General features: G+C 51.4%; 1 protein-coding gene across 3 annotated transcripts in view; it reads right to left on the reverse strand.

The window, feature by feature from the left end:
- ALK (ALK receptor tyrosine kinase) overlaps positions 1–13,081 on the reverse strand; it is an 880,658-nt gene that overhangs the window by 38,601 nt on the left and 828,976 nt on the right. For all 3 annotated transcript variants that reach the window (XR_013220998.1, XR_013220999.1, XM_077282112.1), the window contains 2 exons: positions 5,248–5,361; positions 2,871–3,057 (listed from right to left, as the gene is read on the reverse strand). Coding sequence is in view for 1 of the 3 variants with exons in the window: in XM_077282112.1 (XP_077138227.1) it covers positions 2,871–3,057; positions 5,248–5,361 (301 nt within the window). In the remaining 2 variants the exon portion in view is untranslated. The remainder of the gene's footprint in view (positions 1–2,870; positions 3,058–5,247; positions 5,362–13,081) is intronic.

Here is a 13,081-nt window from a genome sequence, read left to right on the forward strand (position 1 = left end):
ACCCCCTGTTCATATTATTACTATGTGAGGTTGGTCATGTGGAAGAGATAAATTACCTGAGTCCTGAGAGACTGAATATACAGAATTTGAGGAGTCACCTTATAATGATCTGGTTGGTTTTTATGTCGAAATGTCTAGGCTCTGTTTGAGAAGTAAAAAATATAAACCACGAGGGAAATAAAACCCCGTAAAGAAGATACACGTTTACATGCCTCAGTATCTATCTCTCGATCTTATCTATGACAGGGTCCTACTCAGGTATCACACAATCAACAGAGCGAGAGATGAGTGAACAGTCCCAAGAACCTTTATTACATGCAAACCGAAAAGGTCCATAAAACAATCCACCACACAGAGGATAAAATAATCCAGGATCACGGGTACAGTCCAGCAACGGGATAAATGCCCCAAGAGATGATTCACAAACCTCCGCTTGGAGATCGATATGGCAGTGCGGCTCCAGATACTTCTCCGTATAGGCTCCTCCAGCAGTATGTCCAGTGCAATCCAGGTTTCTCCAAGTCTCTCTGGGGTGCCAGTCTTAGCATCAATGTCTCACAGAGGATCTAGATTACTGGTTTTTCTTCTCAGAAGGATAGGAAATTCCTCTTTATACCCACATTTGTGTTTCAGATCATCATCCACAGATCAGGGGGGAGGTGGGATGAGTTTAACTGTCACTGTTTTGAGTATGTAATAAATCTGCATAGTTCGTCCTTCTCTGATTTGCAGGGCAACAAACTAGCTGACCTGGTAAAATGTGTAACCAACATATTAACAAACATCTATTGTTCAATCACCCTGTGTCCCTGTCCTCCAGAGATAACAGACAATAAGTTACAACAAACATTAAGGGCTCATACGAACTGTGTTTCTTTACCTACTGAAATTAGATATCTGGATAATTAAGATTAAATGCACAGAATGATACGCAGCAACAAGACAACTCTCCTAATATCAGTAAAAATATGAACATAGACAGAATGATACCCCACACATCACACTATCTATCTATTATCTATAACCGCCCGACAGTGATTACATTCATCTATCTATACCTGTACTATATATGTATCTATTATCTATCTATCATCTATTATCTATCATCTATTATCTATCTATCTTTCATCTATCTATCATCTATTATATATATATTCTATCTATTATCTGTCTATCATCTATATATTATCTCTCTCTATCTATCTAGCATCTATTAGCTATCTGTTATCTATTATCTATTTATTATCTATATATTATCTCTATCTATTATCTATCTATTGTCTATCTATTATCTATTTGTTATCTATTATCTAACTATTATCTATATATTATCTCTATCTATTATCTATATATTCTTTATCTATCTAGCATCTATTATCTGTTATCTATCTATCTATCTATCTATCTATCTATCTATCTCTCCTCATTCGGTTGTACCCTGAACGTCTCTCCCTTACATGTGATTTTCGGCTGTCTCGGCAGTTACTACATTATTATCATCTCTACACTTGTCATCTGTTCTAGAAGGATTTCTTAATTCACAGAAATTGGGGCCGTCTGACATTTACAATAAATCCGCTGCTAGAAGAGACTTTTATCTGCGGTGATTGGATGTATATATCTGTCGGCTCGGTCCATATAAAGGTGAGTGACAGGATCTAGACATTGCCGCTAACATATTCATCATTAGGACTAGGAGGACGTTCTCCTCGGCTCCGGATCGCATCCTTCTTTCCGTCCTCGGAACCTTCTGACAAATTGAATTGTGACTCCGGCACAAGGTCCCTCTGTGGCATCTCATCAATTTAGCGCTAACGGTCGGCTGAAGCTCCTTCTTTATGTCTCACACTGGAGGACTGTAGTTAATCTCTGGCCCCGGCAGCCGGAGAGTTCATGGAAGTTAATGCAGCTAATACACAGATCCGTCACCGGAATTTTCTCCGGAGTTTTAGTAACAGATTATTACTATTCTATGTATCAATTTCTAGGGCGGCATAAACTTTTCTTTACAATGTTTTTTTTCTTTTTCTGTATATTTCAACATAATTATGGAACAATAGATATTCACGCACGGACTCACGGATCGAGATGTAGAGAATAATTCCTTAAAGGGAAAAATCTAATTTCTATTATTTTAATCTAAAACGTTAGATTTCAGCCAGTAGAATAGATAATGTTGCGCTATTACTTTTAATTGTATGTAGATTTTTTTAAAAACCTTCTTGGTGGTGGCCATATTGGGGACTTACTTCAGATTTGTATTGTGTATATAGAATTTACAGCGGAGGGTGTGCTTTATGGCAGCTGCGATGAATGGCACCTGAAGACCAGGACATTACAGAGGGGGCCACGAATCCTTATCTTTGTATATAGCGTGTAATGTTATTATTCTGCCTTCTATAGGCTACCGGCAGCTGATAATGAGATGACTCTGCTCTATTTGTCCTAGTCTATACAGCAAAGCCGACAAATCACCAGAAAGTCTCAGGAAGTGTCAATGAATGAAATCTGCTGTATTTCAAGGTTTTAAAAATAAACTTTAAAAGTAAAACCTGAATTAAATAACCTGTTATTTTCTAGTTACTTTTCCTTCCTATAGTCCAGAACAAAGCTTGTAGAACCGGAGTCAGAAGATAATGTGGAATCTTCCAATTGGAAAGATAATCCACAGACTTCTAGATTCGATGGTCGGACCTGGACTCCGTAAAGCTCTGTCTGGAGTTCGCCTTTCAGGGGCTACTTGTGTCTCCCTGGGTATTAGGATCAGTGGTTGGTCAGCCGTCCTGGAGCCGTGTGATGATCAGTACGGCTCTGGTATCGGCTGCAGATGATGACTGTTACATATCTGTGATATTATCATGGCTCGTTACCTGATCAGGGAGATGTTCTTCCTGGGCACTTCCTTCAGGTCTCCGATGGAGGTCACCTTGCCGGCGAAGCAGTAGTTGGGGTTGTAATCAGTCATGATGGTGGAGGTCCGGACTTTGCTCAACTTGTAGTCGGGGCTTTGTAACTCCATCTGTATGGCCTGGAGCTCCTGGTGCTTCCTGCGATACACTGGGGCACGGGAAACGATACAATGTATCAGATGTATCTCTACTGTCCTACCTAAGTGTACCCAAGCCTATCATGTGCATCTAATCCGATCATGTGTGATACAGCCTACTGTATCTAGTGTTATCATGTCTGATACTGTCTGCTGAGCCGTGCATCTAATCCGATCATGTGTGATACAGTCTACTGTATCTAGTCTTATCATGTCTGATACTGTCTGCTGAGCCGTGCATCTAATCCGATCATGTGTGATACAGCCTACTGTATCTAGTCTTATCATGTCTGATACTGTCTGCTGAGCCGTGCATCTAATCCGATCATGTGTGATACAGTCTACTGTATCTAGTCTTATCATGTCTGATACTGTCTGCTGAGCCGTGCATCTAATCCGATCATGTGTGATACAGCCTACTGTATCTAGTTTTATCATGTATGATACACTCTGCTGAGCCGAGTATCTAATCCGATCATGTGTGATACAGTCTACTGTATCTAGTCTTATCATGTATGATACTGTCTGCTGAGCCGTGCATCTAATCCGATCATGTGTGATACAGTCTACTGTATCTAGTCTTATCATGTATGATACTGTCTGCTGAGCCGTGCATCTAAACCGTTCATGTGTGATACTGTCTGCTGTATCTAGTCTTATCATGTCTGATACTGTCTGCTGAGCCGTGCATCTAATCCGATCATGTGTGATACAGCCTACTGTATCTAGTCTTATCATGTCTGATACTGTCTGCTGAGCCGTGCATCTAATCCGATCATGTGTGATACAGTCTACTGTATCTAGTCTTATCATGTCTGATACTGTCTGCTGAGCCGTGCATCTAATCCGATCATGTGTGATACAGCCTACTGTATCTAGTTTTATCATGTATGATACACTCTGCTGAGCCGTGCATCTAATCCGATCATGTGTGATACAGTCTACTGTATCTAGTCTTATCATGTATGATACACTCTGCTGAGCCGTGCATCTAATCCGATCATGTGTGATACAGTCTACTGTATCTAGTCTTATCATGTATGATACTGTCTGCTGAGCCGTGCATCTAAACCGTTCATGTGTGATACTGTCTGCTGTATCTAGTCTTATCATGTCTGATACTGTCTGCTGAGCTGTGCATCTAATCCGATCATGTGTGATACAGTCTACTGTATCTAGTCTTATCATGTATGATACACTCTGCTGAGCCGTGCATCTAATCCGATCATGTGTGATACAGTCTACTGTATCTAGTCTTATCATGTATGATACTGTCTGCTGAGCCGTGCATCTAAACCGTTCATGTGTGATACTGTCTGCTGTATCTAGTCTTATCATGTCTGATACTGTCTGCTGAGCTGTGCATCTAATCCGATCATGTGTGATACAGTCTACTGTATCTAGTCTTATCATGTATGATACACTCTGCTGAGCCGTGCATCTAAACCGTTCATGTGTGATACAGTCTACTGTATCTAGTCTTATCATGTATGATACACTCTGCTGAGCCGAGTATCTAATCCGTTCATGTGTGATACAGTCTACTGTATCTAGTCTTGTCATGTATGATACACTCTGCTGAGCAGTGTATCTAAGCCATGTGTATAGCTAGAGCCCAGTAAGACCATTACGGGCCGATCCTCCTGGCTCTCATGCTCACCAAACGAATTAATCAATCAGTCCGGACCTCATTATATTCGCCGGTGTCATTATTAAAGACCAGAGAGGAGTCCGCTAATTAGAATCATCCAGCAGAATAATTCACACCGATTTGTGAGCTGTCAGGGGCAGTCACCGGAGCGCTGCCGGCGGCTGACAGCGGGGGTGCGGAGGACGAATCACACGATTTTATCTTTTTCTGTGATTGTCAGATTTCTACTTTTATTGCATTTAGATAAATGTAGTTTTCGTTCAGTGGAGACTCCATGGTTCCTGTATAACCAGCAGGAGAACGGCGGTGCCATCCAGAGGAGTATATAGTATATACTGCAATAGAGGGATTCCCATGGATTAGTATGGCAGCTGCCACTATCTTCGAGACTCCAGGAGCCACCACCGATGGCTCCTCCTGACGCTGCCCTCATCCTAGAGACTCCATAGTCCTTTCTGATCCCCAGCTGGATCTATGGAGCCACTAGCCCTGGAGCGTGTGGACTAGTCAGTGATGGGTGTTATGTTCCTGTGATTTTCTGCTATCTCACCGATCATGATTCCAGAGAAGGCCAGAATGAGGGCGGCCACGAGCCCGGAGGTCACAATGGACAGCACCAGAGACAGCGGCAGGTGAGTCTCCTGCGCCGACTGCATCTGATCATCTGCAAAAGAAAAACATCGTTTCCAAAGGTTTATTTTGCCCCATGCAAAATGCGAATTACAGAAAGAGCAAATAAATCAGCATCTGAATTAATGACCCCAGTGTTCACATCATGGGCCAGAGCGGGGGGAGGGAAGAAGACCCCCGTTTGTACTAGAGGGCACTGTGAGGACGAGGGTCTGGAGAGCATGTCAGGAGAGGACCTCCACTTGTACTAGTGGGCACTGTGAGGATGAGGGCCTGGAGTACATGTCAGGAGAGGACCCCCGCTTGTACTAGTGGGCACTGAGGATGAGGGCCTGGAGAGCACATGTCAGGAGAGGACCCCCGCTTGTACTAGTGGGCACTATGAGGATGAGGGTCTGAAGAACACATGTCAGGAGAGGACCCCTGCTTGTACTAGTGGGCACTGTGAGGATGAGGGCCTGGAGAGCACATGTCAGGAGAGGACCCCCGCTTGTACTAGTGGGCACTGTGAGGATGAGGGCCTGGAGAGCACATGTCAGGAGAGGACCCCCGCTTGTACTAGTGGGCACTGTGAGGATGAGGGCCTGGAGTACATGTCAGGAGAGGACCCCTCTTGTACTAGTGGGCACTGTGAGGATGAGGGCCTGGAGAGCACATGTCAGGAGAGGACCCCCGCTTGTACTAGTGGGCACTGTGAGGATGAGGGCCTGGAGCTCATGTCAGGAGAGGACCCCTACTTGTACTAGTGGGCACTGTGAGGACGAGGGCCTGGAGCTCATGTCAGGAGAGGACCCCTACTTGTACTAGTGGGCACTGTGAGGACGAGGGCGTGGATCCCATGTCAGGAGAGGACCCTCGCTTGTACTAGTGGGCACTGTGAGGATGAGGGCCTGGAGAGCACATGTCAGGAGAGGACCCTTGCTTGTACTAGTGGGCACTGTGAGGATGAGGGCCTGGAGCTCATGTCAGGAGAGGACCCCTGCTTGTACTAGTGGGCACTGTGAGGATGAGGGCCTGGAGCTCATGTCAGGAGAGGACCCCCGCTTGTACTAGTGGGCACTGTGAGGATGAGGGCCTGGAGTACATGTCAGGAGAGGACCTCCGCTTGTACTAGTGGGCACTGTGAGGATGAGGGCCTGGAGCTCATGTCAGGAGAGGACCCCCGCTTGTACTAGTGGGCACTGTGAGGATGAGGGCCTGGAGCTCATGTCAGGAGAGGGTCCCCGCTTGTACTAGTGGGCACTGTGAGGATGAGGGCCTGGAGTACATGTCAGGAGAGGACCTCCGCTTGTACTAGTAGGCACTGTGAGGACGAGGGCCTGGAGTACATGTCAGGAGAGGACCCCCGCTTGTACTAGTGGGCACTATGAGGATGAGGGTCTGAAGAACACATGTCAGGAGAGGACCCCCGCTTGTACTAGTGGGCACTATGAGGATGGGGGCCTGGAGAACACATGTCAGGAGAGGACCCCCGCTTGTACTAGTGGGCACTGTGAGGATGAGGGCCTGGAGTACATGTCAGGAGAGGACCCCCGCTTGTACTAGTGGGCACTGTGAGGATGAGGGCCTGGAGCTCATGTCAGAAGAGGACCTCCGCTTGTACTAGTGGGCACTGTTAGGACGAGGGCCTGGAGTGCATGTCAGGAGAGGACCCCCGCTTGTACTAGTGGGCACTGTGAGGATGAGGGCCTGGAGTACATGTCAGGAGAGGACCCCCGCTTGTACTAGTGGGCACTGTGAGGATGAGGGCCTGGAGAGCACATGTCAGGAGAGGACCCCCGCTTGTACTAGTGGGCACTGTGAGGATGAGGGTCTGGAGAGCACATGTCAGGAGAGGACCCCCGCTTGTACTAGTGGGCACTGTGAGGATGAGGGCCTGGAGAGCACATGTCAGGAGAGGACCTCCGCTAGTACTAGTGGGCACTGTGAGGACGAGGGTCTGAAGAGCTCATGTCAGGAGAGGACCCCTGCTTGTACTAGTGGGCACTGTGAGGACGAGGGCCTGGAGAGCATGTCAGGAGAGGGTCCCCGCTTGTACTAGTGGGCACTGTGAGGATGAGGGCCTGGAGCTCATGTCAGGAGAGGACCCCCGCTTGTACTAGTGGGCACTGTGAGGATGAGGACCTGGAGCTCATGTCAGGAGAGGACCTCCGCTTGTAGTAGTGGGCACTATGAGGATGAGGGCCTGGAGCACATGTCAGGAGAGGACCCCCGCTTGTACTAGTGGGCACTGTGAGGACGAGGGTCTGAAGAGCTCATGTCAGGAGAGGACCCCTGCTTGTACTAGTGGGCACTGTGAGGATGAGGGCCTGGAGCTCATGACAGGAGAGGACCCCTGCTTATACTAGTGGGCACTGTGAGGATGAGGGCCTGGAGCTCATGTCAGGAGAGGACCCCCGCTTGTACTAGTGGGCACTGTGAGGACGAGGGCCTGGAGCTCATGTCAGGAGAGGGTCCCCGCTTGTACTAGTGGGCACTGTGAGGATGAGGGCCTGGAGCTCATGTCAGGAGAGGACCCCCGCTTGTACTAGTGGGCACTGTGAGGACGAGGGCCTGGAGCTCATGTCAGGAGAGGGTCCCCGCTTGTACTAGTGGGCACTGTGAGGATGAGGGCCTGGAGCTCATGTCAGGAGAGGACCCCTGCTTATACTAGTGGGCACTGTGAGGATGAGGACCTGGAGCTCATGTCAGGAGAGGACCCCTGCTTATACTAGTGGGCACTGTGAGGATGAGGGCCTGGAGCTCATGACAGGAGAGGACCCCTCTTGTACTAGTGGGCACTGTGAGGACGAGGGCCTGGAGCTCATGTCAGGAGAGGGTCCCCGCTTGTACTAGTGGGCACTGTGAGGATGAGGACCTGGAGCTCATGTCAGGAGAGGACCCCCGCTTGTACTAGTGGGCACTGTGAGGATGAGGACCTGGAGCTCATGTCAGGAGAGGACCCCCGCTTGTACTAGTGGGCACTGTGAGGATGAGGGCCTGGAGTACATGTCAGGAGAGGTCCCCTGCTTGTACTAGTGGGCACTATGAGGATGGGGGCCTGGAGCACATGTCAGGAGAGGTCCCCTGCTTGTACTAGTGGGCACTGTGAGGACGAGGGCCTGGAGAGCACATGTCAGGAGATCCCCCCTCTTGTACTAGTGGACACTGTGAGGATGAGGGCCTGGAGCTCATGACAGGAGAGGACCCCTCTTGTACTAGTGGGCACTGTGAGGACGAGGGCCTGGAGCTCATGTCAGGAGAAGACCCCTGCTTGTACTAGTGGGCACTATGAGGATGAGGGTCTGAAGAACACATGTCAGGAGAGGACCCCCGCTTGTACTAGTGGGCACTGTGAGGATGAGGGCCTGGAGAGCACATGTCAGGAGAGGACCTCCTTGTACTAGTGGTCACTGTGAGGATGAGGGCCTGGAGTACATGTCAGGAGAGGACCCCCGCTTGTACTAGTGGGCACTGTGAGGATGAGGGCCTGGAGCTCATGTCAGAAGAGGACCTCCGCTTGTACTAGTGGGCACTGTTAGGACGAGGGTCTGGAGAGCACATGTCAGGAGAGGACCCCCGCTTGTACTAGTAGGCACTGTGAGGATGAGGGCCTGGAGAGCACATGTCAGGAGAGGACCTCCGCTAGTACTAGTGGGCACTGTGAGGATGAGGGCCTGGAGAGCACATGTCAGGAGAGGACCTCCGCTAGTACTAGTGGGCACTGTGAGGATGAGGGCCTGGAGAGCACATGTCAGGAGAGGACCTCCGCTAGTACTAGTAGGCACTGTGAGGATGAGGGCCTGGAGTACATGTCAGGAGAGGACCCCTGCTTGTACTAGTGGGCACTGTGAGGACGAGGGTCTGAAGAGCACATGTCAGGAGAGGACCCCTGCTTGTACTAGTGGGCACTGTGAGGACGAGGGCCTGGAGCTCATGTCAGGAGAGGACCCCTCTTGTACTAGTGGGCACTGTGAGGATGAGGGCCTGGAGAGCACATGTCAGGAGAGGACCCCCGCTTGTACTAGTGGGCACTGTGAGGATGAGGGCCTGGAGTACATGTCAGGAGAGGACCCCCGCTTGTACTAGTGGGCACTGTGAGGATGAGGGTCTGAAGAACACATGTCAGGAGAGGACCCCCGCTTGTACTAGTGGGCACTGTGAGGATGAGGGCCTGGAGTACATGTCAGGAGAGGACCCCCGCTTGTACTAGTGGGCACTGTGAGGATGAGGGCCTGGAGTACATGTCAGGAGAGGACCTCCGCTTGTACTAGTGGGCACTGTGAGGATGAGGGCCTGGAGCTCATGTCAGGAGAGGACCCCCGCTTGTACTAGTGGGCACTGTGAGGATGAGGGCCTGGAGCTCATGTCAGGACAGGACCCCCGCTTGTACTAGTGGGCACTGTGAGGATGAGGACCTGGAGCTCATGTCAGGAGAGGACCCCCGCTTGTACTAGTGGGCACTATGAGGATGAGGGTCTGAAGAACACATGTCAGGAGAGGACCCCCGCTTCTACTAGTGGGCACTGTGAGGATGAGGGCCTGGAGTACATGTCAGGAGAGGTCCCCTCCTTGTACTAGTGGGCACTATGAGGATGAGGGTCTGAAGAACACATGTCAGGAGAGGACCCCCGCTTGTACTAGTGGGCACTGTGAGGATGAGGGCCTGGAGAGCACATGTCAGGAGAGGACCCCCGCTTGTACTAGTAGGCACTGTGAGGATGAGGGCCTGGAGTACATGTCAGGAGAGGTCCCCTGCTTGTACTAGTCGGCACTATGAGGATGAGGGCCTGGAGAGCACATGTCAGGAGAGGACCCCCGCTTGTACTAGTGGGCACTATGAGGATGGGGGCCTGGAGAGCACAAGTCAGGAGAGGACCTCCTTGTACTAGTGGTCACTGTGAGGATGAGGGCCTGGAGTACATGTCAGGAGAGGTCCCCTGCTTGTACTAGTGGGCACTATGAGGATGAGGGTCTGAAGAACACATGTCAGGAGAGGACCCCCGCTTGTACTAGTGGGCACTGTGAGGATGAGGGCCTGGAGTACATGTCAGGAGAGGTCCCCTGCTTGTACTAGTGGGCACTATGAGGATGAGGGCCTGGAGAGCACATGTCAGGAGAGGACCCCCGCTTGTACTAGTGGGCACTGTGAGGATGAGGGCCTGGAGAGCACATGTCAGGAGAGGACCCCTGCTTGTACTAGTGGGCACTGTGAGGATGAGGGCCTGGAGAGCACATGTCAGGAGAGGACCTCCTTGTACTAGTGGTCACTGTGAGGATGAGGGCCTGGATTACATGTCAGGAGAGGACCCCCGCTTGTACTAGTGGGCACTGTGAGGATGAGGGCCTGGAGCTCATGTCAGAAGAGGACCTCCGCTTGTACTAGTGGGCACTGTTAGGACGAGGGTCTGGAGAGCACATGTCAGGAGAGGACCCCCGCTTGTACTAGTAGGCACTGTGAGGATGAGGGCCTGGAGTACATGTCAGGAGAGGACCCCCGCTAGTACTAGTGGGCACTGTGAGGATGAGGGCCTGGAGAGCAAGTCAGGAGAGGACCCCGCTTGTACTAGTGGGCACTGTGAGGACGAGGGTCTGAATAGCACATGTCAGGAGAGGACCCCTGCTTGTACTAGTGGGCACTGTGAGGACGAGGGCCTGGAGAGCATGTCAGGAGAGGACCTCCGCTTGTAGTAGTGGGTACTGTGAGGACGAGGGCCTGGAGAGCATGTCAGGAGAGGACCTCCGCTTGTAGTAGTGTAGTGGGTACTGTGAGGACGAGGGACTGGAGAGCATGTCAGGAGAGGACCTCCGCTTGTAGTAGTGTAGTGGGTACTGTGAGGATGAGGGCCTGGAGCTCATGTCAGGAGAGGACCCCTGCTTATACTAGTGGGCACTGTGAGGATGAGGGCCTGGAGCTCATGTCAGGAGAGGACCCCTGCTTGTACTAGTGGGCACTGTGAGGATGAGGGCCTGGAGCTCATGTCAGGAGAGGACCCCTACTTGTACTAGTGGGCACTGTGAGGATGAGGGCCTGGAGCGCATGTCAGGAGAGGTCCCCTCCTTGTAATAGTGGGCACTATGAGGATGGGGGCCTGGAGAGCACATGTCAGGAGAGGACCCCCGCTTGTACTAGTGGGCACTGTGAGGATGAGGGCCTGGAGAGCAAGTCAGGAGAGGACCTCCTTGTACTAGTGGTCACTGTGAGGATGAGGGCCTGGAGTACATGTCAGGAGAGGTCCCCTGCTTGTACTAGTGGGCACTATGAGGATGAGGGTCTGAAGAACACATGTCAGGAGAGTACCCCCGCTTGTACTAGTGGGCACTGAGAGGATGAGGGCCTGGAGTACATGTCAGGAGAGGTCCCCTGCTTGTACTAGTGGGCACTATGAGGATGGGGGCCTGGAGAGCACATGTCAGGAGAGGACCCCCGCTTGTACTAGTGGGCACTGTGAGGATGAGGGCCTGGAGAGCACATGTCAGGAGAGGACCCCTGCTTGTACTAGTGGGCACTGTGAGGATGAGGGCCTGGAGAGCACATGTCAGGAGAGGACCTCCTTGTACTAGTGGTCACTGTGAGGATGAGGGCCTGGAGTACATGTCAGGAGAGGACCCCCGCTTGTACTAGTGGGCACTGTGAGGATGAGGGCCTGGAGCTCATGTCAGAAGAGGACCTCCGCTTGTACTAGTGGGCACTGTTAGGACGAGGGTCTGGAGAGCACATGTCAGGAGAGGACCCCCGATTGTACTAGTGGGCACTGTTAGGACGAGGGTCTGGAGAGCACATGTCAGGAGAGGACCCCTGCTTGAACTAGTAGGCACTGTGAGGATGAGGGCCTGGAGTACATGTCAGGAGGGGACCCCGCTTGTACTAGTGGGCACTGTGAGGATGAGGGCCTGGAGCGCATGTCAGGAGGGGACCCCACTTGTACTAGTGGGCACTGTGAGGATGGGGGCCTGGAGCTCATGTCAGGAGAGGACCCCCGCTTGTACTAGTGGGCACTGTGAGGATGAGGGCCTGGAGCTCATGTCAGGAGAGGACCTCCGCTTGTACTAGTGGGCACTGTGAGGATGAGGGCCTGGAGCTCATGTCAGGAGAGGACCCCGCTTGTACTAGTGGGCACTGTGAGGATGAGGGCCTGGAGCTCATGTCAGGAGAAGACCCCGCTTGTACTAGTGGGCACTGTGAGGATGAGGGCCTGGAGAGCATGTCAGGAGAGGACCTCCGCTTGTACTAGTGGGCACTGTGAGGACGAGGGCCTGGAGCTCATGTCAGGAGAGGACCCCGCTTGTACTAGTGGGCACTGTGAGGATGAGGGCCTGGAGAGCAAGTCAGGAGAGGACCCCGCATGTGCTAGTGGGCACTGTGAGGATGGGGGCCTGGAGAGCATGTCAGGAGAGGACCCCCGCTTGTTCTAGTGGGCACTATGAGGATGAGGGCCTGGAGCACATGTCAGGAGAGGTCCCCTGCTTGTTCTAGTGGGCACTGTGAGGACGAGGGCCTGGAGAGCATGTCAGGAGAGGACCTCCGCTTGTACTAGTGGGTACTGTGAGGATGAGAGCCTGGAGAGCATGTCAGGAGAGGACCTCCGCTTGTACTAGTGGGCACTGTGAGGACGAGGGCCTGGAGAGCATGTCAGGAGAGGACCTCCGCTTGTACTAGTGGGCACTGTGAGGACGAGGGTCTGAAGAGCACATGTCAGGAGAGGACCCCCGCTTGTACTAGTGGGCACTGTGAGGATGAGGGCCTGGAGTACATGTCAGGAGAGGACCCCGCT

The sequence above is a fragment of the Ranitomeya variabilis genome, chromosome 2, assembly GCF_051348905.1.
Source record: "Ranitomeya variabilis isolate aRanVar5 chromosome 2, aRanVar5.hap1, whole genome shotgun sequence".
NCBI classification, from domain to species: domain Eukaryota; kingdom Metazoa; phylum Chordata; class Amphibia; order Anura; family Dendrobatidae; genus Ranitomeya; species Ranitomeya variabilis.